The sequence below is a fragment of the Mobula hypostoma genome, assembly GCF_963921235.1.
Source record: "Mobula hypostoma chromosome 10 unlocalized genomic scaffold, sMobHyp1.1 SUPER_10_unloc_1, whole genome shotgun sequence".
NCBI classification, from domain to species: Eukaryota; Metazoa; Chordata; class Chondrichthyes; order Myliobatiformes; family Myliobatidae; genus Mobula; species Mobula hypostoma.
In genome coordinates this window covers 93,523-119,938 of record NW_026948136.1, presented here as the reverse complement: position 1 = coordinate 119,938, position 26,416 = coordinate 93,523, and the positions used below count along the sequence as shown (strand labels likewise).

General features: G+C 49.4%; 1 protein-coding gene across 1 annotated transcript in view; it reads right to left on the bottom strand.

Moving 5' to 3' along the window:
- Nucleotides 1–890: 890 nt before the first annotated feature.
- The window catches only part of LOC134341239 (RING finger protein 212B-like), a 58,528-nt gene continuing 33,002 nt past the window's right edge, over nt 891–26,416 (bottom strand). The window contains exons 8-9 of the mRNA XM_063039087.1: nt 1,995–2,038; nt 891–1,078 (exon numbers count right to left, since the gene is read on the bottom strand). Of these exons, the coding sequence (XP_062895157.1) occupies nt 1,051–1,078; nt 1,995–2,038 (72 nt within the window). The 3' untranslated portion in view covers nt 891–1,050. The remainder of the gene's footprint in view (nt 1,079–1,994; nt 2,039–26,416) is intronic.

Genomic DNA, 26,416 nt, shown 5'->3' with positions numbered 1-26,416 from the left:
CAGGGAGACAAGTGGAATGAGGGCAGGGGGAATGAAGGGAGGAATATTGCACTGAAAGCTAGCATAGATTTGATAGGTCAAATGGCCTCTGCTGTTGTGAGGAAATATGAGAACGGTATGAATATGGCCGGAGGCAGGCCACTTGACGAGGCACTACACTCCTGCCCACAGCTACGTCATCTCAACCCAAAGCCTGTCTGTCACTTGGACAACCTTTGAGATAAGACCATAAGCCATAGGAGCAGAATTGGGCTGTCCAGCCCACAGAGCCTTCTCTGCTCCTCAATCATGGCTAACTTACTTTCCTTTCAACCCCAGTCTCCTGCCTTCTACAGTTTGACTCCCTTACTAATTAAGAACCCATCAGCCTCCCTTTTAAATACGTATACCCAGTGACTGGGTCTCCAGTCATCTGCGGCAATAAATTCCAGATTCACCATCCTGCTGGCTAAAGAAATTCCTCCTCACCTCTGTTCTAAAGGGACATCCTTCTATTCCGAGCTCTGCCCTCTGATCCTAGACACTCACTGTTGGAAACATCCTCGCTATCCAGGTTTTTCAATATTTGGTATGTTTCAAATAGATTAAGATTAACCTAACTCCAGCAAGTATAGACCCACAGCCATCAAACAATCCTCATACATTAACCCTTTCATTCCCAGGATTATTTTTGTAAACCTTCTCGGGACCTTCACCACCCAAAACTGCCCAGCATGACATCCTTGCTTAGGCAGAGGGTCACATTACACAAGAGGTGGCCTGGAGATAGGGAAAAGTGCTGGCCTTCCTCACCACCCCCTCCTCTGCAGCACTCTGTACCCTGGATTAATGTGTATGTTTTTTAAAAGCAGACAAACATACAGGGGGCAGCACGTAGCTTCATGTGAATGTCTTTAATGGGCATCCTCCTGCCTAGAGTTCCACTAGAGCACAGACAGAGATGGGAGAAGGGTTTGAAGGTTTTTTTTTCCTGTCTGTCAGGTCCACATGGGCTGTGATCCTTGACTTCCCTGGGCTGTGGGGGGCCAGGGTTTCCCCACACCCCATCTCTCATACTGCTGCACTTCTGGACGGTGGCCTGCAATAGAGCACAGGGGTATATCCCAGGTTGGAAGAACACTATCAGGAGCCCTTCAAGTGCACTTCAGTAAGATTACAGCTCATCTACCTTGGCACTCTTTCCCTCCCCTAGCCCTGCATCCCACCAATCCCCTCCTTGCTACCCCACCAATTCTCACCCTGTACAGCCACCTCTGCTCTGAATGAACTCAGTGGCTGAGCCTCCAGGGAGTAAGCCCAAGGATATTCCTCTCCCTCTCAGGGAAGGAATGTCTCCTCCCCTCCGCCCTGAGCAGCTGACAACCCTCTTGCTCCTGAACCACGACTCCTGCTCCTAGGACTCCCCAGGAACATCTTGCCTGCTGCACGCACCCTGGGACCATTTCATATCCTTCAATGAGATGCCCTCCCATTCCTGCAAACCGCAGTCCCAGTTCACTCAGTTTCTCCCCGGGGGGCCCAGTCTGATGCATTTTCTCTGCAGTCCCGCTGTGCTGAGTTCATCCTTTGGTAAGGAGACCAGGATTCTACAGGGTACTCCACCTGTGGCCTCATGGTCCCCCACACAGCTGTGGGGCCAGTGCCCAAACCCTCCTAGAACAGAGGCCAGCACACCTCCTGCCCTGCTGACTTGCTGATGATGGTCTTACCCAGTATCTCCTTCCCCCGCCAATGAGGTTTGGTGGATATCACCCCAAACCCTGCCATCGATGAGTGGGAGCTGGTGTCTGAACAGCCCAACACCCACTCCATCTTCCAATAAGACACGACAGGCCAACTCTTCCTCTCCTCAGGAATGATGGGAATTGGCAGATCAGGTTTGGTGGGGTGAGGAACCTGGGCACCGCCCCACACAAACTCTGGAGGTAGGTGGTCTGAGTGAGAACCTGGAGTGGGATCCGCGGTGTAAAGATAAAGCAGCGAGGAGTACTCACGCAGAAGGCTGGCGGAAGATGTCCATCTGCGGTGTGGTGTTCAGCTTTTGAGGAGAGGCAGAGCATCAGAGAGTTAGTGCAGAACAGGGCTGATCACTTGTGGTCCCTGGATCAGTGAGACTGAAGCTGATGAGATACCTCTGTCTGCACTGCAAGGACGTCAAGTGTAATTACAGCCACACACATCACAGTTATCACACTCTCTGCACTGAGTAATTGAATCCCATTCACTACAGTCTATTCACACCCAAACTCACAGTAATCCCACTCCCCACTGAGTATTCTAGTCCCATTCCCAAATTTTATCAACACACGCAAACTCACAACATCCAGCCTCAGTCATAGTCTAGTTCCTGCAAACTGCACACATACACAAATTCACTCATACAGTCTAACAGTCCCACACTCACTGCTAAGTCCAAACCCACTACACGGTGTAGTGTAAGATTATTAATGTGATCTGCTGTGAAAACTCTTAATTGTAACAAACACTTTGAAATGTTAGCTCATGGTCACTGGAGAGATCTGCAGTATACTGCCTGACCTGCGGGCAGAATGCTGGGAAACCACTGCCACAGGTTATGTGAGAAAAGGTGCAACACACCAACAGGACACAGAAGGCAGCTAATAACATGGTGAAGACAGAGTGAGAGAACGGAGACCCACGAGACTGCAGACACCATAATCTGGAGTAAGAAACAAACTGCTGGAGGAACATAGCAGGTGAAGCAGCATCTGTGGAGGCACTCGGGTGGTCAACATTTCAGGCTGAGACCCTGCGTCAGGACTGAGACACGTGGCCAGTAGAAAGTGGTGGCAGGTGAACCAGCTGAGGATGGGGCTGGTGGGAAAGGAGGTGTTTGGAGGACAGTGATGATAGGTGGAAGCAGATAATCAGGAAGATGGAGGTAAACTGGAAGGTGATAAGGGTGGGGTAATGGGGAAATGCACCCAGGTGGGGGTTGGTGGAATGTATCAGAAGGGGTAGCCAAAGGAGAGAACCCCAGGAGGATAGGTGTGTAGGTACCAGGTTGCAGAGTGAAGAATCCAGGTAATGTGATGGGGACATGGGGCCTCCATCTACTCATTATCCCCCCATTTCACTTGTTTCCACCTGTCCGATGACAGCATCTGCCCTGTTCCAGACCACAACACACTTGGCCAAGTACATGGATTGGAAAGGTTTAGAAAGTTATGGAGCCAGATGCTGGCAAATGGAAACCTTGGTTATCATAGGCCAGTTGGGCCAAAAGACCTGTTTCAGAGCTTTATGACCTCTTTATACTGGAAATCTCCTGTCTGCACTCCCAGACCTAATACAGGACCTTGACCCAAAACGTCGGCCATCCATTTTCCTCCACAGACACTGCTCGATCTGCTGACTCTTTTCACCTAACACATGGGAGAGGGCTGTCCTGTCAAGAGTGGGTTGCCCTACTACACAGTCTGATCCCACTCCACAACTACTACACAGACCAATCCCGCCCCTCACCCACTGCACATCCAATTCCACTCTCCCATTCATGTGCAAACAACAGGAATTCTGCGGATGCTGGAAATTCAAGCAACACACATCAAAGTTGCTGGTGAACGCAGCAGGCCAAGCAGCATCTGTAGGAAGAGGCGCAGTCGACGTTTCAGGCTGAGACCCTTCGTCAGGACTAACTGAAGGAAGAGTGAGTAAGGGATATGAAAGCTGGAGGGGGAGGGGGAGATGCAAAATGATAGGAGAAGACAGGAGGGGGAGGGATAGAGCCGAGAGCTGGACAGGTGATAGGCAAAAGGGGATACGAGAGGATCATGGGACAGGAGGTCCGGGAAGAAAGACGGGGGGGGGGGTGACCCAGAGGATGGGCAAGCGGTATATTCAGAGGGACAGAGGGAGAAAAAGGAGAGTGAGAGAAAGAATGTGTGCATAAAAATGAGTAACAGATGGGGTACGAGGGGGAGGTGGGGCCTAGCGGAAGTTAGAGAAGTCAATGTTCATGCCATCAGGTTGGAGGCTACCCAGACGGAATATAAGGTGTTGTTCCTCCAACCTGAGTGTGGCTTCATCTTTACAGTAGAGGAGGCAGTGGATAGACATGTCAGAATGGGAATGGGATGTGGAATTAAAATGTGTGGCCACTGGGAGATCCTGCTTTCTCTGGCGGACAGAGCATAGATGTTCAGCAAAGCGGTCTCCCAGTCTGCGTCGGGTCTCACCAATATATAAAAGGCCACATCGGGAGCACCGGACGCAGTATATCACCCCTGTCGACTCACAGGTGAAGTGATGCCTTACCTGGAAGGACTGTTTGGGGCCCTGAATGGTGGTAAGGGAGGAAGTGTAAGGGCATGTGTAGCACTTGTTCCGCTTACACGGATAAGTGCCAGGAGGGAGATCAGTGGGGAGGGATGGGGGGGACGAATGGACAAGGGAGTTGTGTAGGGAGCGATCCCTGCGGAATGCAGAGAGAGGGGGGGAGGGAAAGATGTGCTTAGTGGTGGGATCCCGTTGGAGGTGGCAGAAGTTACGGAGTATAATATGTTGGACCCGGAGGCTGGTGGGGTGGTAGGTGAGGACCAGGGGAACCCTATTCCTAGTGGGGTGGTGGGAGGATGGAGTGAGAGCAGATGTACGTGAAATGGGGGAGATGCGTTTAAGAGCAGAGTTGATAGTGGAGGAAGGGAAGCCCCTTTCTTTAAAAAATGAAGACATCTCCCTCGTCCTAGAATGAAAAGCCTCATCCTGAGAGCAGATGCGGCGGAGACGGAGGAATTGCGAGAAGGGGATGGCGTTTTTGCAAGAGACGGGGTGAGAAGAGGAATAGTCCAGATAGCTGTGAGAGTCAGTAGGCTTATAGTAGACATCAGTGGATAAGCTGTCTCCAGAGACAGAGACAGAAAGATCTAGAAAGGGGAGGGAGGTGTCGGAAATGGACCAGGTAAACTTGAGGGCAGGGTGAAAGTTGGAGGCAAAGTTAATAAAGTCAACGAGTTCTGCATGCGTGCAGGAAGCAGCGCCAATGCAGTCGTCGATGTAGCGAAGGAAAAGTGGGGGACAGATACCAGAATAGGCACGGAACATAGATTGTTCCACAAACCCAACAAAAAGGCAGGCATAGCTAGGACCCATACGGGTGCCCATAGCTACACCTTTAGTTTGGAGGAAGTGGGAGGAGCCAAAGGAGAAATTATTAAGAGTAAGGACTAATTCCGCTAGACGGAGCAGAGTGGTGGTAGAGGGGAACTGATTAGGTCTGGAATCCAAAAAGAAGCGTAGAGCTTTGAGACCTTCCTGGCCCCCACCGTTTTATTTTCACCATGGATGTCCAGTCCTTATATACTTCCATCCCCCATCAGGAAGGTCTCAAAGCTCTACGCTTCTTTTTGGATTCCAGACCTAATCAGTTCCCCTCTACCACCACTCTGCTCCGTCTAGCGGAATTAGTCCTTACTCTTAATAATTTCTCCTTTGGCTCCTCCCACTTCCTCCAAACTAAAGGTGTAGCTATGGGCACCCGTATGGGTCCTAGCTATGCCTGCCTTTTTGTTGGGTTTGTGGAACAATCTATGTTCCGTGCCTATTCTGGTATCTGTCCCCCACTTTTCCTTCGCTACATCGACGACCGCATTGGCGCTGCTTCCTGCACGTATGCAGAACTCGTTGACTTTATTAACTTTGCCTCCAACTTTCACCCTGCCCTCAAGTTTACCTGGTCCATTTCCGACACCTCCCTCCCCTTTCTAGATCTTTCTGTCTCTGTCTCTGGAGACAGCTTATCCACTGATGTCTACTATAAGCCTACTGACTCTCACAGCTATCTGGACTATTCCTCTTCTCACCCTGTCTCTTGCAAAAACACCATCCCCTTCTCGCAATTCCTCCATCTCCGCCGCATCTGCTCTCAGGATGAGGCTTTTCATTCTAGGACGAGGGAGATGTCTTCATTTTTTAAAGAAAGGGGCTTCCCTTCCTCCACTATCAACTCTGCTCTTAAACGCATCTCCCCCATTTCACGTACATCTGCTCTCACTCCATCCTCCCACCACCCCACTAGGAATAGGGTTCCCCTGGTCCTCACCTACCACCCCACCAGCCTCCGGGTCCAACATATTATTCTCTGTAACTTCCGCCACCTCCAACGGGATCCCACCACTAAGCACATCTTTCCCTCCCCCCCTCTCTCTGCATTCCGCAGGGATCGCTCCCTACACAACTCCCTTGTCCATTCGTCCCCCCCATCCCTCCCCACTGATCTCCCTCCTGGCACTTATCCGTGTAAGCAGAACAAGTGCTACACATGCCCTTACACTTCCTCCCTTACCACCATTCAGGGCCCCAAACAGTCCTTCCAGGTAAGGCATCACTTCACCTGTGAGTCGGCTGGGGTGATATACTGCGTCCGGTGCTCCCGATGTGGCCTTTTATATATTGGTGAGACCCGACGCAGACTGGGAGACCGCTTTGCTGAACATCTACGCTCTGTCCGCCAGAGAAAGCAGGATCTCCCAGTGGCCACACGTTTTAATTCCACATCCCATTCCCATTCTGACATGTCTATCCACGGCCTCCTCTACTGTAAAGATGAAGCCACACTCAGGTTGGAGGAACAACACCTTATATTCCGTCTGGGTAGCCTCCAACCTGATGGCATGAACATTGACTTCTCTAACTTCCGCTAGGCCCCACCTCCCCCTCGTACCCCATCTGTTACTCATTTTTATGCACACATTCTTTCTCTCACTCTCCTTTTTCTCCCTCTGTCCCTCTGAATATACCTCTTGCCCATCCTCTGGGTCACCCCCCCCCCCGTCTTTCTTCCCGGACCTCCTGTCCCATGATCCTCTCGTATCCCCTTTTGCCTATCACCTGTCCAGCTCTCGGCTCTATCCCTCCCCCTCCTGTCTTCTCCTATCATTTTGCATCTCCCCCTCCCCCTCCAGCTTTCATATCCCTTACTCACTCTTCCTTCAGTTAGTCCTGACGAAGGGTCTCGGCCTGAAACGTCGACTGCGCCTCTTCCTACAGATGCTGCTTGGCCTGCTGCGTTCACCAGCAACTTAGATGTGTGTTGCTCCCATTCATGTAACTATCCAAACTGAACCCACCATCTACCACTTCTGTTGGCTGCTTACTTCACATTTGCACTTCTTCTGCGTGAAGAAGTTTCTCTTTGGATTCCCCTTAAATATTTCATAAACCTACTGTATGACCTCTGTTTCTCATCCCACCCAACCTGAGGGGAAAAACCTTGCATGAAGTCACCCTATAAGATACCCCTCATCATCTTGTATATAGTACCTCTATCAAATCTCCCCTTATTCTCCTGCAGGGAAAAAAATTCCCAACCTATTCAATCTTTCCCTTAAAAAATCAGGTCCTGGAGTTCGGGCAACATCCATGTAAATTTTTCTCAGCACTCTTTTAAATGAATCTCAGCATAGTATATCAAATCACAAACAACAGAAAATCTGCAGATGCTGGAACTCATTTCCATAGATGCTGCCTGGCCTGCTGAGTTCCTCCGGCATTTTGTGTGTGTTGCTCAGCGTAGTATATGGTGACATTATGTACAGTATTTACTTAGCTTATCGATATCTTTGTGTAGGTAGGTGACCAGAGCTGCACACAATACTCTAAATTCAGCCTCCTGTACTCAATGCCCTGATTTATGAAGGCCAATGTTTTAGTGGTTGCTCTCTTTACAACCTATCTATCTGCGACACCACTTTCGGCGTATTATGGATCTGTATTGCCAGACTCCTCTGTTCTACCCCGCTCCTCACAGCTCAACCATTTACTGTGTAAGTCCTAAACTGGTCACTGGGGCAAGACATTGTTACTAAAAGAGGATTTCCATATTTCCTAACATCCCAGGAAGTCGTTTGGTCCAGTGATTCTATGCCGACTCTGACCAATCCCACCAATTCCAGCCCCCACGTTTCCCTGTAACCTAATATCTGACACATGCTCACTAATGTGCTAAGATATTTCATGAGAGCTGGAAAAGGAGGGGGCAGAAGTCTTGATGAAAGATCTCAACCCAGAACATCGACTGTTCATTTCCCTCCATCACTGTTACATGACCTGCTGAGTTCCTCCAGTATTTTGTGCATGAAGCTTAAGACTATCATAGAACCTCACATCGTATGTGCCATTCTAGAGTGGTTATGGAGGGGGTGAAGTGGAGAGACAGGGCATTGGGCATGGAATGCCTACAAAACTGGGTGCTAGTAGAGATCCTCAGCACCACATCCCCTGGCTCCCCCCTCTTCTGAACTGTCTCCTCCCCCTAAACTGTTCAAAAAGCAGAGAGGACATGTTTTTTCAACCAGCCATGCTGGCCACTCCTCCACCTCGGGAATATTTTGGCGATCCAGCAGGGGTGCATTCAGACACTTTGCAGGATTGGAGGAGGAACTGGTGCCCCCCACCCCCACACTCCTGACAGAAGGAACAAGGAAGGAAATCACAGCAGAGCTGCTGCCTCACAGTTCCAAGTCTATCCTGACCTCAGGCACTGTGTACATGCGGGTGTGTGTGTGGAGTTTGTATGCTCTGCCTGTGACCACACGGGCTCCCTCCCATGTCTCAAAAACACACAGGGTTGACCCTCCAGTGCGTGGGTGAGGGCTGAAATCTGGGTGCAGTTGATGGCAAAGTGGGGAGAATGAAACGGGATCAGTGCAAATGAGTGGTTAATAATCAGCACCGAGCAGGCTGAATGGCCTGTTTCCATGGTGATTAACTCTATGACTTCTTTCTGGCACCTGCCTAAATAACCCTGGGGGGGATGGGGTGGAGGGGATTGTTTGATCTCTGCTCAAGGAGCCGTTTGCTGTGTGGAATTCGATATTCCAGCTTCCCTGTGAAGGGATGCATTTGCCAAAGTCCTCTCTCTCTGCGCTCTGCTTTGAATTCTTCCTCTGGCCTCGTTACCCTCCTGCTGGGGGCGGAGGAGTAATAAGCTATCTGGTCATCGTTTACCTTCCCCCACCCTTGAAAACTGGCCCTATAGAGAGAGATTAATTTGACCTCAGGGCAGTCACACAGGATGGCGGAGGGTGTGGGAAGAACTGAGGCTGAAAGAGGAACAAAGAAGATGGAGAGTGTGGGGGCTGGGGACCTTTGTGCCTCCGAAGCAGAGGGTAAAGGACACCTCCCACCAACCTGCCCTCACCCACAAGTCCACGGGGACTGACAGAGAAACAGCCTCTACCAGCAACAGAGCAGTGCGAACGTGGTGCTCGCTAGCATATAGAATATGGGTAGGACGGTTGTGCAGCAGTTAAGCCTCCTGCTGCGCAGCTCCACTGACCCAGGTTTGATCCTGACCTCTTGTACTATGTGTGCGTGAGACGCAAGAGATTCTGCAGATGCTGGAACTGCTGAGCAACCCAAGCAAAGTGCTGGAGGAACTCAGCGCCTCAGGCAGCATGGAGGGAAATGAACAGCAGACTTTTCGGGCCGAGACCCTTCATCAAGACAAGTGTGTTGAGAGAGAGAGGGCTGACACTCTGTGTGTATGTGAGAGAGAAAGTTGACTGTATGTCTGAGTGAGAGAGATAAAGTTGACTCTGTGTGTGTCTGCACCTTCTCCCTGTGACACCCCTTCCCCAGGTGGTCTGGTTTCCTCCGACATCCCAGAAGCATGTGAGTGGGTTAACTGGCTTTATCCCAGTGTGTGGGTAGGAGGGGGGCAGGATCCGGAGACAGCTGATGGAAATGCAGGAAAAATAGATTACAAGCAATGAGATTGCTTGACCATTATAGAGTTTTGTAGTTGGCTGGGCAACATCCTATGAATCTGGAATTGCAACACAGACAGAGGCATCCTGCACTGCAGATTATCAAGGGGGCATATTGCCTGGCAAGTAAAGAAGAAAGTCCTCGGTAAATCTGCAGCGTTTCCACTTGCTGGAAGAAGTTGTGGTGCACGGTTGCTCACAGTGGAACAACTGCTTTAGGGAACTTCCCATTCCGGTTTATCAGGAGGGCCTATCCCCACTCCTCCTCCTCCCTCTCCTGGCAGCCACCCTTGCCCTCAGAGTCCACCCTCCTTCTCCAGGAGTCCGCCACATAGGCAGGGTAGGGTTATTCCTTAGCCGACACCAGGAGCGAACAGTTCACGGCTGCACCACTGATCCTGGGACAGATGGATGTTAGCTCTTCTTTCATTACAATTACATCAATGGATTAGGACATTCAGCCCATCTAGTGCACAGTGACCCATTTAAAGTTTCCCCACATTCCCATCGACATCCCAGATTCTGCTCCTCACCACACACAACTCACAGCAGCTGATTAACCCACCGAATCATGTATCTCTGGGATGTGGGAGACTAACGCTTCTGGGGGTGGGGCAACCCCTGGAGTCCCAGGGAGAATGTCCAAATAGACGGAGACAGCCTGGAAGTGGGGATTTAACACAGGGCTGTGCTGATGAGAAGCAGCAGCTAGGCCATGCTGTCATGGTGCAGCAGTTAATTGTCTCCGCCATTCTCGCTTCCCAGCCAGTCCATAGTCATCTGTACCTCAGGAATAAGGCCTCAACATTGGGAAGAATGGATGAGAGCAGCTTCACGTTATTCAAAGGAAACCTCTGTCTCTCCATGCTCTGGTCCTCAGTCAGGAGGCTGAAGATCCAGAACCAGGACTTGCTATCTGGTTTTGTTTGACTGCCAGAGGCGACGTCTCCCCAGAAGGGGAGGGGTCACCTGGTGCTCAGTCAGTGGGGAGGAAGAGGGCGACTGTGGGCAGATGTTAATGCGCCTTCAGGATGAGACTCGAGTCTCAGAGTAAAGTCTGTGATCTGCCGAGCCCAGCTGACCAGGAGAGAGAGCAGATGCCAGCCAATAATGACGGTTTAGAAACCAAGGAATTGACAGGAACACTCACAACACGCTGGAGGAACTCAGCTGGTTGGGCATCCCAGCATCTACAGATTATTTTCTTAAGGAATTAACAGGAGCAGGCAGGGGTAGGGGTGCTTGGTAAAGAATGACAGGGATGCAATGGGTAGGTAGTAATGAATGTGGAGTAGAGGTGAAAGAAAGGGAAGGGGCAGGAGAGAAGAATGAGAAGAGAAAGGGGGAAGGAGAGAGGGAAGCAGGTGAAGAGGAAGAGATCAGAACAGAGAGGGGGAGTGTGGGGAAGGGAACGGTGGGGAAAGAAGGATGAGAGAGGGTGGAAGAGAAAGGGGGTGAGGAGACAGTGGGACAGGGAGAGAAGAGGGCGGGAGACAGAGTTTATAAGGGGGCAGGGGAGAGAGTGGGAAGAATGGGGGGGAGGGTGGGGTAGGGAAGGATGGGGTAAGGGGCAGAAGAAAGGGTGGCCAGCAGGGTGAGAAGAGAGGAGGATGGGAGACAGTTTGTGGGAGAAAGGGGCAGAGGAGGGAAAAATGCAGAGAAGGTGGAAGAGGGAGTGTGGCAAAAGTGTGGAAGAGTTGGAGTGAGAGGGGGTGGAAAATAGAGAAAGGGGAAGGTGGAAGTGAAGAAGGGAGAGAGAGAGAGAGAAATTCCGTGGGAGAAGAATATTGCACTGGTATCTACACCTTGGAGAAAGGCCAAGACTGATTCAGCATTTCCCAGTTAGCAAGCTGAAATGTGCGAAGGAGCTGCAGCGGAGTTTCTTCAATTCACAGAGGCAGAAGCAATGTGTTTCTCTAGGCCTTTGGCCAGCTTAGGCCTAGGGAGCTGTGCAACCAACAACTGTACAAAAGGACAGCCAGTTTCCACAGCAAATCCTGGCAAATGGTCGTGAGAGACTGTTGCCTGAGATAAATGCTGGGCCAGGAACCAGACAAAATATTCACTCACAAAATAAAAGACGTGGCCATTCTGCCCATTGTATCTGTGCCACCCCACTGCAAACTCTTCTCTATAATTGTTAGAGAAAATGCATTTAAGATAAGAGGGGGAAAGTCTAAAGGAGACGTCTGGAGAAAATTCTTTTTTACGTGGAGAGCGGTAGGTACCTGGAATGGGCTTCCAGGGATGGAAATAGGAGTAGATATGATAAAAGGCATTTAGAGAGATGCATATTTAGAAATATGGACGGTTACAGGTAAGAATGTAAAAAAATAGGAACAGGAGTAGCCCATCTGGCACGTCAAGTCTGCTCCACCATTTAATAAGAGTAAGGTTATACTGCCCTGGATTCAGCTCCTCAGACCTGCCTTTTCACGAATACCTTTAATTACCCTGCAATGCAAAAATCTATCAAATGTGTGTTAAATATATGCAATGATAAAGTCTCTGTCTCATTGAGCATGGTGCAACTAGTGTCCTGAGCTGTGTGTATGTCAATGCAAGAAGTATCGTAGGAAAGGCAGATGAGCTCAGGGCATGGATCAACACCTGGAATTATACACTGTAGACATTAGTGAGACTTGGCTGCGGGAGTGGCAGCTCAATATACCAGGGTTCTGTTGTTTTAGACACACTCAGAGCGAGAAGTGGGAGGGCTGGCGTTACTAGTCTGGGAAAATGTCGCGCCAGTGCTCCGTCAGGACAGGCTGGAGAACTCATCTAGTGAAGCGTTATGGGTGGAACTGAGAAATAAGAGAGGTATGACCATGTCAATGGAGCTATATTACAGACCACCATGGGGGGAGGGGGGAGAGAGAGAAACACCAGGTGATAGGTGAAACTTGGAGAGGGAGGGATGAAGCAAAGAGCTAGGAAGTTGGTTCGTGAAAGAGACAGAATGCCATGGAAGGAATAAGAAGGGGTGGGGGGGGGGGAGAAGCACCAGAGGGAGGCGATGGACGGGCAAGGAGATACATGAGAGAGGGACAAGGGGATAGGAAATGGTAAGTGGGCGGGGGGGGATGGAGGCATTACTGGAAGTTTGAAATTTTGATGTTCATACCATCAGGTTGGAGGCTACCCAAACAGAATATAAGGTGTAGTTCCTCCAACCTAAGTGTGGCCTTATCCTGATAGTGGAAGAAGCCATGGATGGACATATGGGAATGGGCAGTGGAATTAAAATGGGTGGCTACTGGGAGATCCCATTTGTTCTGGTGGACGGAGTGTAGATATTTGGTGAAGCGCTCTCCCAATCTACGAAGGGTCTCACCGATATATAAGATGCCACACCAGGAGCACCAAACTCAGTATATGACCCCAACAGACTCACAGGTGAAGTTTTGGCTCACCTGGAAGGACTGTTTGGGGCCCTGAATGGTCATGAGGGAGAAGGTGAAGCACTTGTTCTGCATGCAAGGATAAGTGCCAGGAGAGAGATCAGTGGGAGGGGATGAATGGACAAGGGAGTCGCATAGGGAGCGATCCCTGTGGAAAGCAGAAAGTGGGGGGGAAGGAAAGATGTGTTTGGTGGTGGGATCCAGTTGGAGGTGGCAGAAGCTTTGGAGAATTATGTACTGGACACAGAGGCGGGGTGGTAGGTGAGGACAAGGGGAACCATGGCGGGAGGATGGGGTAAGAGCGGACGTGTGTGAAATGGAAGAGATGCAGTTGAGGACAGCATTAATGGTGGAGGAAGGGAAGCCCCTTTCTTTGAAAAAGGAGGACATCTCCTTCGTTCTAGAATGAAAAGCCTCATCCTGAGAGCAGAGGCAGTGGAAACAGAGGAATTGAGAGAAGGAGGTGGCATTTTTACAAGTAGCAGGGTGGGACGAGGTATAGTTCTGGTAACTGTGAGAGTCCATTGGGTTATAATAGACATAGGTGGATAAGCTGTCTCTGGAGATAGAGACAGTGAGATCAAGAAAGGGAAGGGAAGTGTTGGAAATGGACTAGGTGAATTTGAGGGCCAGGTGGAATTTGGAGGCAAAGTGGATGAAATCAATGAGTTCAGCATGGGTGCAGGAAGCAGCACCAATGCAGTTGTCCATGTAGCGCAAGAAAAGTGCGGGACGCTTACCAGTGTAGGCTTGCAAAATAGACTGTGCCATGTAGCCAACAAACAGGCAGGCATAGCTGGGACCCATGGCTACCCCTTTTGTTTTAAGGAAGTGGGAGGACCCAAAGGAGAAATTATTTAGAGTGAGGGCATGTTCCGCAATCTCCATCAGCTTAGGAGCACCACAGGGATGTGTACTTAGCTCCCTGCTCTATTCGCTTTTCATCTATGACTGTGTGGCTAAGTACAGATCCAACAGCATAGACAAGTTTGCTGATGACACCACTGTTGTGGGCTGTATGAAAGAGGGTGATAAATCAGTATACAGGAGGGAGATTGAAAACTTGGCTGAGCAGTGTAATAACAACAACATCTCACTCTATGTCAATGACCAAGGAACTGATAGACTTCAGGCGAGGGAAACCGGAGGCCCATGAGCCAATAATTACTGGAGGACAGAGGTGGAGATGGTCAGTAACTTTAAATTCCTAGATGTCACTATCTCAGAGGACCCACCATATAAATGTAATTACAAAAAAAGCATGACAGTGTCTACGTCCTCAGGAGTTTGTGGAGTTTGGCATATCATCAAAAACCTTGGCAATCTTCTATATGTGTGATGGAAGGTGTGCTGACTGGCTGCATTATGGCTTGGCATGGGAACACCAATGCCTTTGAGCGGAAAATCCGACAAAAATTAGTGGATTCGGCCCAGTACATTGCAAGTAAAATCCTCCCAACCATTGAGCCCATCTACCATAGAAAAGCAGCAATCATCAGCAAAGATTCTCACCACCCAGGCCATGCTCTTTTCTCGCTGCCGCCATCAGGTAGAAGGTACAGGTGCCTCAGGACTCACACCAACAGGTTCAAGAACAGCTACTACCCTTCAGTTATCAGGCTCTTGACCAAAAGGGGATAACTAAACTCATTTAAGGGCTCTTTATCTTGTCTACCTTGTTATTTCATGCTTGTTATTTATTGCTATTTATTATCTGCATTTGCAGTTTACAGCTTACAGATCCTGTTTGGTGACATGTATGTACTCTGATAATAAATTTTACTTTGAACTTTTTGAGTTATAAGGAAAGATTGAATCGGTTAGGACTGTATTATTTAGAACACAGAATATTGAGAAGTGATTTGAGGGGTATAAATAGCATAAAAGCAAGCAGGCTTTTTCCAGAGGCTGGGTGGGACTGCAACCAGAGGTCATGGGTTAAGGGTGAAAGGAGAGAAGTTTAATGGGGAGATAAGGGGAACTTCTTCAGAGGCTCATGAGAATTGGAATGAGCTGCCAACCCAACTGGTACACGTGAGCTTGATATCAACGTTTAAGAGAAGTTTGGATAGGTACATGGATAGGAGGGATATGGAGGGCTATGGTTCCAGTGCACATCAATGGTTTCAGCATGGACTAGATGGGCTAAAGGGCCTGCTTCTGGGCCGTACTTCTCTATGGGCAAAGAATTCCACAGATTCACCACACTCTGGGAAAAACAGAGAGTTCTCCTTGTGTTAAGAAATAGCAAGGTCAAAATGACCCTGATGGGAGTTATATGCAGGCCTCTGAACTGTAGCTAGGATGTGGAATATAAATTACAATGGAAAATCGAAAGGGCATGTAAAAAGGGCAATGTTACGATTGTCATGGGGTATTTCAATATACAGGTAGATTGGGAAAATCTAGTTGGTGCTGGATCCAAAGAGAGGTAATTTATAGGATGCCAATGAGAAGCCTTCTTAGAGCAGCTTATGGCTGAGCCCACTAGGGGAAAGGCAATTCTTGACTGGGTATTGTGTAATGAAACAGACTTGATTAAGTATCTTAAGGTAAAGGGACCCTGAGGAGGCAGTGGTCATAATATGATAGAATTCACCCTGTAGTTTGAGAAGGAGAAGCTATATCAATAACTTAGATGATATTAGGTTAAGTGGATCAGGAAATTTGCAGATGACATCAATATTGGGGTTGCAGTGAACAGCAAGGAAGGCTATCATGGCTTGCAGTGAGATCTCAATCAGCTGAAAAAAATGGCTGAAAAATGGCAGATGGAATTTAATGCAGACAAGTGCAAAGTGTTGTATTTTGGTAGGACCAACCAGGGTAGGTCTTACTTACACAGTGAACGGTAAGGCACTGAGGAGTGCGTTAGAACAAAGGGATCTGGGAATACAGGTCCATAATTCATTGAAAGTGGTGTCACAGGTAGATAGGGTCATAAAGAAAGCTTTTGGCACATTGGCCTTCATAAATCAAAGTATTCAGTATAGGAGATGTTAAAGTTGCTTAAGACTTTGGTGAGGTCTAATATTGAGTACTGTGTGCAGTTTTGGTCACCTACCTACAGAAAGATGTAAAATAGGTTGGAAGATTACAGACAAAACTTACAAGGATTTTGCCGGGTCTAGAGGACTTGAGTTATAAGGAAAGATTGAATAGGTTAGGACTTTATTCCTTGGAATGTAGAAGATTGACAGGAGATTTGATAGAGGTATACAAAATTATGAGGGGTATAGATAGGGTAAATGCAAGCAGGCTTTTTCCACTGAGGTTGGGTGGGACTACAACCAGAGGGTCATGGGTTATGCGTGAAAGGTGAAATGTTTAAGGGGAACATGAGGGGAATCTTCTTCACTCAGAGGGTCGTGAGAGTGTGGAAGCTGCTGCCAGCACAAGTGATGCATGCGAGCTCAATTTCAATGTTTAAGAGAAGTCTGGATAGGTACAGGGATAGTCTGGAAGCTATGGTCCAGGTGCAGGTTGATGGGAGTAGTCAGTTTAAATGGTTCCGCATGGACTAAATGGGCCAAGGGCCTGTTTCTGTGCTGTACTTTTCTATGCCTCTACAGTCAGATGTTTCACTATTACAGTGAAGTAAAGGGAATTGCAGAGGCATGAGAGTGGAGCGGAACAAAGTTGATTGGAAGGAGACGCTAGTAGAGGTGACAGCAGAACAGTAATATGTGGAGTTTCAGAGAGCATCTCAGAAGGTGCAGGACAGATTCATCCCAAAGGAGAAGTATTCTAAAAGGAGGATGAGGCAACTGTGGTGGACAAGTGAAGTCAAAGACAGCATAGAAGCCAAAGAAAGGGCATATAATATAACAAAAAAAAATTGTGTGAAGTTAGAGGATTGGGAAACTTTTAAAAAGCAACAGAAGACAACTCAAAATATGGAATATAACAGGAAGCTAGCCAATATCAAAGAGAATGCAAAAAGTTTTTTAAAGATATATAAAGAGTAAAATAGTGGCGAGAGTGGATATCAGACTGTTGGAAAATGATGTTGGAGTGATAGTTTGTGGAATAAAGAAGTGGTGAACAAACTTAATAAGTATTTGTGTAAGTCTTCACTTACACTAGAAAACACTAGCAGAATGCCGGAAATCCGAGAGTGTTGGGGCTGAAGTGAGCATAGCTGGTACTAGTAAGGAAAAGGTCCTTGGCAAGCTGAAAGGTCTGAAGGTAAATAAGTCACCTGAATCAGATAGACTACACCCTAGGGTTCTGGAAGAGGTACTGTACCTGAAAAGATTGTGGAGGCATTAGTAGTGATCTTTCAAGAATCACTAGACTCTGGAATAGTTTCGGAGGATGGGAAAATTGCAAATGTCTCTCCACCCTTTAAGAGAGGGGGGCCGAAGAAAGGAAATTAAGGGGCAGTTAGCCTGACTTCAATGGTCGGGAAGGTGTAGGAGTCCATTATTAAGGTTTCAGGATAATCAGTGGTACATAATAAAATAGTCCAAAGTCAGTATAGTTTCCTTAAGGGGAAACCTTGCCTGACAAATCTGTTGAAATTCTTTGAGGAATTAACAGGATACACAAAGGAGAGTCAGTGAATGTTGTCTACTTGGGTTTTCAGAAGACCTTTGACAAGGTGTCACACGAGGCTACTTAACAAGATAAGAGCCCATGGTATCACAGGAAGGATACTAGCATGGATAGAAGATTGACTGACTGGCAAGAGGCAAAGAGTGGGAATAAAGGGGGCCTTTTCAGGCTGGCTATCAATGACCAGTGGTATTCTGCATGGGTCAGTATTGAGACCGATTCTTTTCATGTTGTATGTCAATAATTTGGATTATGGAATTAATGGCATTGTGGCCAAGTTTGCGGATGATACAAAAGTAGGTGAAGGGGCAGGTAGTGTTGAGGCTGCAGATAGATGAATAGATTAGAGGAATGGGCAAATAAATGGCAGATGGGATTCTTGTGTAGGGAAGTGTATGATCACACACTTTGGTAGAAGGAATAAAAGCACAGACTAATTTCTAAACAAAGAGAAATTACAAATACCTGAGCTGCAAAGGGACTTGGGAGTCGTTGTGCAGGATTCCCTAAAGGTTAACTTGCAGGTTGAGTAGGTGATAAGGAAGGCAAATGCCTTCAAGAAGACTAGAGTATAAGATAGATAGATAGATACTCAATTGATCCCAAAGGAAATTACAGTAGCATTACATGTGCACAGATAGAAATATTAGAAAAAAGTAGAAGAATAAAAAATAGGTTACCTCAGGAGAGGGTTATCACTTCCCCGGATGAATGTTGACTCATTACAGAGCCTAATGGCTGAGGGTAAGAATGATCCCTTTGGAACAGCAGAGTTGTCTTACTCTCACTAAAAGTGCTGCTCTGTTCAGCCAAGGTGGCATGCAGAGGGTGAGAAACTTTGTCCAGAATTGCCAGGATTTTCTGTAAGGTCTTTTGTTTTACTACAGCCTCCAGAGTGTCCAGTTTGACTCCTACAACAGAGACAGCCTTTCTAATCAGTTTACTGAGCTTGTTGGCATGACGCATGTTGATCCATCGTCCTAGCACACCACCAGATAGAAGATTGTACTGGCGACAACAGACTGGTAGGCCTGCATACTCCAAAGGACCTCAGTCTCCTCATGAACTAGAGGCGCCTCTCGTCCTTCTTGTACACGACCTGTGGTGTTGGTGCTCCACTCAAGTCTCTTAGCCAGATGCACCCCAGGTATTTATAGGTCCTCACCACATCCACATCCTCACCGTCAATAGTAACAGGGAGCAGTGCAGGCTTAGTCTCCCTAAAGCCCATCACCAACTCCTTTGTCTTACTGATATTGAGCTGCAGATGATTCAGCTTGCACCATCTGACAAAGTCCTCCACCAAGGCCCTGTATTCCCCCTGTCCTCCCTTTATACACCCAACTATTGCTGAGTCATCAGAGAATTTCTGCAGATGACATGACTCACCATTGTACCTAAAGTCCAAGGTACACAGGGTAAACAAGAAGGCGGCCAATGCAGTCCCTTGTGGGGCCCCAGCGCTGCTTTTAGTGATGTCTGACACACAGCTCTGAAGACACACATACTGTGGTCTGACAGTCAGGTAGTCCATTATCCAGGATACAATGGAATTGCCAATCTGCATTGAAAAGAGCTTTTCCCTCAGCCGTGAGGTCTGTATATTTTGAAGGCACTTGAGAAGTCAAAAAACATCACAATCTTCTTCATGACAATGACTGTATTGAGGTCCTAACCTCCTGTCACATCCTCTTCAGCATGTTAGACAGGCCCTCCACCATGAACACTGACATAAAATTCAAAGACGATTCATGAAAACGATGCTGGGATGTTCATCATATGAGGAGCATTTGATGGCTCTGGGCCTGTACTCACTGGAATTCAGAAGAATGAGGGAGGAATCTCATTGAAACCTATACACTGTTGAAAGGCCTCGATAGAATGGATGTGGAGAGGATGTACCCTATGGTGGGGGAGTCAAGACCAGAGGACACAGTCTCAGAATAGAGAGTCATCCATTTTGAACAGAGATGAGCCAAAGAGTAGTAAATCTGTGGAATTTGTTGCCACAGGCTTCCATGGAGGTCAAGTCTTTATGCATATTTAAGGCAGAGGTTGATAGATTCTCGATTAGTCAGAACATGAAAGGATACAGGGAGAAGGCAGGAGATTGGGGCTGAGAGGAAAATTGGATCAGCTATGATGAAATGACGGAGCAGACTCGATGGGCCAAATGGCCCAATTCTGCTCCTATATCTTATGAACTATTCAAGACCTTGGCCATTTCCACATTATCTGATATAATTTCCCTTTCTCATCTTCCAAGGGATCTGTGCTCACTTTTGCCACCCTTTTCCACTTTATGTAATTACAAAACTATTGCTATCTGTTTTATATATTTGTACGAGTTGACTCCCATAATTTAACTTGTTATCATGTTCAGCAGATATCTTAAGCCGAAGGGCCTGTTCCAGTACAGTACTGTTTTATGCTCTTTGTATGTTAACTCTTCCCAGATTCTGCCCCTCACCATGGACAGGGTCGGGAGAGGTGGGAAAGTAGGCACAATACAAAGCAGCAGATTGATTCACTGACCTGCATATCTTTGGGACGTGGGAGTAAACTGGAGAACCCAAGAAGGTCCCACTGGGTCATAGAAGAACATGCTAACTTTACACACACCCAGACAACGCCAGAGGTCAGGATCAAGCCCAGATCATCCACCCAGTACAGAGGATCCCTTGTTAGTTGCTTACATTACGGAAACTGCCCCTTACAGAATACACAAATCACTATCCAAAACTATGAGATAGGAGACAAAACAAGCTCTTGCAGAATTCATGTGCCGAAAACAACATGCAAAAGAAACAACAAAATCTCCTGTTGAAGGGTCTTGGCCTGGAACTCCATGGATGCTGCCTCACCTAATGAATTCCTGTAGCATGTTGTGTGTGTTGCTCAATATTTCCAGCAGCTGCAGAATCTGTGGTGTTTAAAAATTTGTCTGGTATCATTTTTAATCACAGTACTGTGGGGGACTATGATCTGAATATGATATTACCACATCGATTAGATTGGCAGTTACAAGTCTCTCCTTTGCCACTCACTCTCCAGTTGAGGAAAGGTGAACAAACATCTCAGAGTGCAGCAAGGGGATCACCTGTACAGTAATAAATACTCCCATTACTTGGGAGGCTCTGGGCTCATGCCAAACTGTCAGATTTTCCCAGTTTCCAGATATTATTGCTATAGGTCGTCCAATGCTCCTCAAAATCACTTTGTTTCAGGTCAAGTATTACAATAAATCTTCCAGAGACCTTCGTAAGGACAGAAAGGAAAAGGTCAAGACTCTTCATCCAGGGGCTCGCAACCTGGCATCCATGGATCCTTGCTTAATGGTATACAGTAGGTCCATGGCATTAAAAGTTTGGGAACTACTGATAGACTGAAAGAGGGGAGACAGCCAGTACAAAGAGGTGAGGGAAAGGAGTAAGACAGAAGTTGGCAAGCGACAGGTGGATCCAGGTAAGGAGGGGTTGGGAGTCAGGTAGAGGGAGAGGTGGAAATAAAGGCTAGGAAATGAGAGTTGGAGATAACTAAGGGCTCTACATTGTGGAATGTGACAGGAAAGGAACATGGAGCACAGAACCAAATAAGGAAGGTGGGGTTGTGGTGGATGGGGAAGATCCTAGTGGAAAGTGTGCAGAGATGGGCAGATGGAGTAGAAGAAAAACAACAGAGTGATTGGGGCTGGGAGTTGGATGTGTGTAGGTGCAACCAGATGCACTAGCAGGTGAAGGGGACAGAGGGGAAGAAGGTTACCCAAAATTGTTCATTTTGTTGGACATAGACCACCCAGGTGAAATAGTAGCTGCTGCTTCTCTAGTTTGTGACTTGCCTCACCAGCAGAGGAGGAGGCCAAGGACTGACAAGTCGATATATCAGTGTGAGAAAAGGGAGCACCAGGTGGCCAGTGTAGACAGAGCATTGGTTGAAGCAAGGTGGGTAAAGTGTCCTACTCGACACAGAGTAAAGTGTTTGCGGATACAGGAACCCCAGTGAGTTTTAGGGTTGTAGGGATGGGGACCCAGTGAGTTTCAGGGTTGTGGGGATGGGGACCAGTGAGTTTCAGGGTTGTGGGATGGAGACTCAGTGAGTTTCAGGGTTGTGGGGATGGGGACCCAGTGAGTTTCAGGGTTGTGGGATGGGGACCCAGTGAGTTTCAGGGTTGTGGGGATGGGGACCAGTGAGTTTCAGGGTTGTGGGATGGAGACCCAGTGAGTTTCAGGGTTGTGGGGATGGGGACCCAGTGAGTTTCAGGGTTGTGGGATGGGGACCCAGTGAGTTTCAGGGTTGTGGGATGGAGACCCAGTGAGTTTCAGGGTTGTGGGATGGGGACCCAGTGAGTGTCAGGGTTGTGGGGATGGGGACCAGTGAGTTTCAGGGTTGTGGGGATGGGGACCCAGTGAGTTTCAGGGTTGTGGGATGGAGACCCAGTGAGTTTCAGGGTTGTGGGGATGGGGACCAGTGAGTTTCAGGGTTGTGGGATGGAGACTCAGTGAGTTTCAGGTTGTGGGATGGAGACCCAATGAGTTTCAGGGTTGTGGGATGGAGACTCAGTGAGTTTCAGGTTGTGGGATGGGGACCAGTGAGTTTCAGGGTTGTGGGGATGGGGACCAGTGAGTTTCAGGGTTGTGGGGATGGGGACCAGTGAGTTTCAGGGTTGTGGGATGGAGACCCAGTGAGTTTCAGGGTTGTGGGGATGGGGACCCAGTGAGTTTCAGGGTTGTGGGATGGGGACCCAGTGAGTTTCAGGGTTGTGGGATGGAGACCCAGTGAGTTTCAGGGTTGTGGGATGGGGACCCAGTGAGTGTCAGGGTTGTGGGGATGGGGACCAGTGAGTTTCAGGGTTGTGGGGATGGGGACCCAGTGAGTTTCAGGGTTGTGGGGATGGGGACCCAGTGAGTTTCAGGGTTGTGGGGATGGGGACCAGTGAGTTTCAGGGTTGTGGGGATGGGGACCCAATGAGTTTCAGGGTTGTGGGATGGAGACTCAGTGAGTTTCAGGTTGTGGGATGGGGACCCAGTGAGTTTCAGGATTGTAGGGATGGAGACCCAATGAGTTTCAGGGTTGTGGGATGGAGACTCAGTGAGTTTCAGGTTGTGGGATGGGGACCCAGTGAGTTTCAGGGTTGTGGGGATGGGGACCCAGTGAGTTTCAGGGTTGTGGGATGGGGACCCAGTGAGTTTCAGGTTGTGGGATGGAGACCCAGTGAGTGTCAGGGTTGTAGGGATGGGGACCCAGTGAGTTTCAGGGTTGTAGGGATGGGGACCCAGTGAGTTTCAGGGTTGTGGGGATGGGGACCCAGTGAGTTTCAGGGTTGTGGGGATGGGGACCCAGTGAGTTTCAGGGTTGTGGGGATGGGGACCAGTGAGTTTCAGGGTTGTGGGATGGAGACTCAGTGAGTTTCAGGGTTGTGGGATGGAGACCCAGTGAGTTTCAGGGTTGTAGGGATGGAGACCCAGTGAGTTTCAGGGTTGTGGGGATGGGGACCCAATGAGTTTCAGGGTTGTGGGATGGAGACTCAGTGAGTTTCAGGTTGTGGGATGGAGACCCAGTGAGTTTCAGGGTTGTGGGGATGGGGACCAGTGAGTTTCAGGGTTGTGGGGATGGGGACCAGTGAGTTTCAGGGTTGTGGGATGGAGACTCAGTGAGTTTCAGGTTGTGGGATGGAGACCCAGTGAGTTTCAGGGGTTGTGGGGATGGGGACTCAGTGAGTTTCAGGGTTGTGGGATGGAGACCCAGTGAGTTTCAGGGTTGTGGGATGGAGACTCAGTGAGTTTCAGGTTGTGGGATGGGGACCCAGTGAGTTTCAGGTTGTGGGATGGGGACTCAGTGAGTTTCAGGGTTGTGGGATGGGGACCCAGTGAGTTTCAGGGTTGTGGGATGGGGACCAGTGAGTTTCAGGGTTGTGGGGATGGAGACCAGTGAGTTTCAGGGTTGTGGGATGGGGACCAGTGAGTTTCAGGGTTGTGGGATGGGGACCCAGTGAGTTTCAGGGTTGTGGGATGGAGACTCAGTGAGTTTCAGGTTGTGGGATGGAGACCAGTGAGTTTCAGGGTTGTGGGATGGGGACCAGTGAGTTTCAGGGTTGTGGGGATGGAGACCAGTGAGTTTCAGGGTTGTGGGGATGGAGACCAGTGAGTTTCAGGGTTGTGGGATGGGGACCAGTGAGTTTCAGGGTTGTGGGATGGGGACCAGTGAGTTTCAGGGTTGTGGGATGGAGACCCAGTGAGTTTCAGGGTTGTGGGGATGGGGACCCAGTGAGTTTCAGGGTTGTGGGGATGGGGACCAGTGAGTTTCAGGGTTGTGGGATGGAGACCCAGTGAGTTTCAGGGTTGTAGGGATGGGGACGCAGTGAGTTTCAGGGTTGTGGGGATGGGGACCAGTGAGTTTCAGGGTTGTGGAATGGAGACTCAGTGAGTTTCAGGTTGTGGGATGGAGACCCAGTGAGTTTCAGGGTTGTGGGATGGAGACCCAGTGAGTTTCAGGATTGTGGGGATGGGGACCCAGTGAGTTTCAGGGGTTGTAGGGATGGGGACCCAGTGAGTTTCAGGATTGTGGGGATGGGGACCCAGTGAGTTTCAGGATTGTGGGGATGGGGACCCAGTGAGTTTCAGGTTGTGGGATGGGGACCCAGTGAGTTTCAGGATTGTGGGGATGGGGACCCAGTGAGTTTCAGGGTTGTGGGGATGGGGACCCAATGAGTTTCAGGGTTGTGGGGATGGGGACCAGTGAGTTTCAGGGTTGTGGGATGGAGACCCAGTGAGTTTCAGGGTTGTGGGATGGGGACCCAGTGAGTTTCAGGGTTGTGGGGATGGGGACCCAGTGAGTTTCAGGTTGTGGGATGGAGACCCAGTGAGTTTCAGGGTTGTGGGATGGGGACCCAGTGAGTTTCAGGGTTGTGGGATGGGGACCCAGTGAGTTTCAGGGTTGTGGGATGGAGACTCAGTGAGTGTCAGGGTTGTGGGGATGGGGACCCAGTGAGTTTCAGGGTTGTGGGATGGGGACCCAGTGAGTTTCAGGGTTGTGGGGATGGGGACCCAGTGAGTTTCAGGGTTGTGGGATGGGGACCCAGTGAGTTTCAGGGTTGTGGGATGGGGACCCAGTGAGTTTCAGGGTTGTGGGGATGGGGACCCAGTGAGTTTCAGGGTTGTGGGGATGGGGACCCAGTGAGTTTCAGGGTTGTGGGGATGGGGACCCAGTGAGTTTCAGGGTTGTGGGGATGGGGACCCAGTGAGTTTCAGGGTTGTGGGATGGGGACCCAGTGAGTTTCAGGGTTGTGGGGATGGGGACCCAGTGAGTTTCAGGGTTGTGGGGATGGGGACCAGTGAGTTTCAGGGTTGTGGGGATGGGGACCCAGTGAGTTTCAGGTTGTGGGATGGGGACCCAGTGAGTTTCAGGATTGTGGGGATGGGGACCCAGTGAGTTTCAGGGTTGTGGGATGGGGACCCAGTGAGTTTCAGGGTTGTGGGGATGGAGACCCAGTGAGTTTCAGGGTTGTGGGGATGGGGACCCAGTGAGTTTCAGGGTTGTGGGGATGGGGACCCAGTGAGTTTCAGGATTGTGGGGATGGGGACCCAGTGAGTTTCAGGGTTGTGGGATGGGGACCCAGTGAGTTTCAGGGTTGTGGGGATGGGGACCCAGTGAGTTTCAGGGTTGTGGGATGGGGACCCAGTGAGTTTCAGGGTTGTGGGATGGAGACCCAGTGAGTTTCAGGGTTGTGGGGATGGGGACCCAGTGAGTTTCAGGGTTGTGGGATGGGGACCCAGTGAGTTTCAGGGTTGTGGGATGGAGACCCAGTGAGTTTCAGGGTTGTGGGATGGGGACCAGTGAGTTTCAGGGTTGTGGGATGGAGACCCAGTGAGTTTCAGGGTTGTGGGGATGGGGACCAGTGAGTTTCAGGATTGTGGGGATGGGGACCCAGTGAGTTTCAGGGTTGTGGGGATGGGGACCCAGTGAGTTTCAGGATTGTGGGGATGGGGACCAGTGAGTTTCAGGATTGTGGGGATGGGGACCCAATGAGTTTCAGGGTTGTGGGGATGGGGACCCAGTGAGTTTCAGGATTGTGGGGATGGGGACCCAGTGAGTTTCAGGGTTGTGGGGATGGGGACCCAGTGAGTTTCAGGGTTGTGGGATGGGGACCCAGTGAGTTTCAGGGTTGTGGGGATGGGGACCCAGTGAGTTTCAGGATTGTGGGGATGGGGACCCAGTGAGTTTCAGGGTTGTGGGATGGAGACCCAGTGAGTTTCAGGGTTGTGGGGATGGGGACCCAGTGAGTTTCAGGGTTGTGGGATGGGGACCAGTGAGTTTCAGGGTTGTAGGGATGGGGACCCAGTGAGTTTCAGGATTGTGGGGATGGAGACCCAGTGAGTTTCAGGGTTGTGGGATGGGGACCCAATGAGTTTCAGGGTTGTGGGGATGGGGACCCAGTGAGTTTCAGGTTGTGGGATGGGGACCCAGTGAGTTTCAGGATTGTGGGGATGGGGACCCAGTGAGTTTCAGGGTTGTGGGATGGGGACCAGTGAGTTTCAGGGTTGTGGGGATGGGGACCCAGTGAGTTTCAGGGTTGTGGGGATGGGGACTCAGGGAGTTTCAGGGTTGTGGGGATGGGGACCCAGGGAGTTTCAGGGTTGTGGGATGGAGACCCAGTGAGTTTCAGGGTTGTGGGGATGGGGACCAGTGAGTTTCAGGGTTGTGGGGGTGGGGACCCAGTGAGTTTCAGGGTTG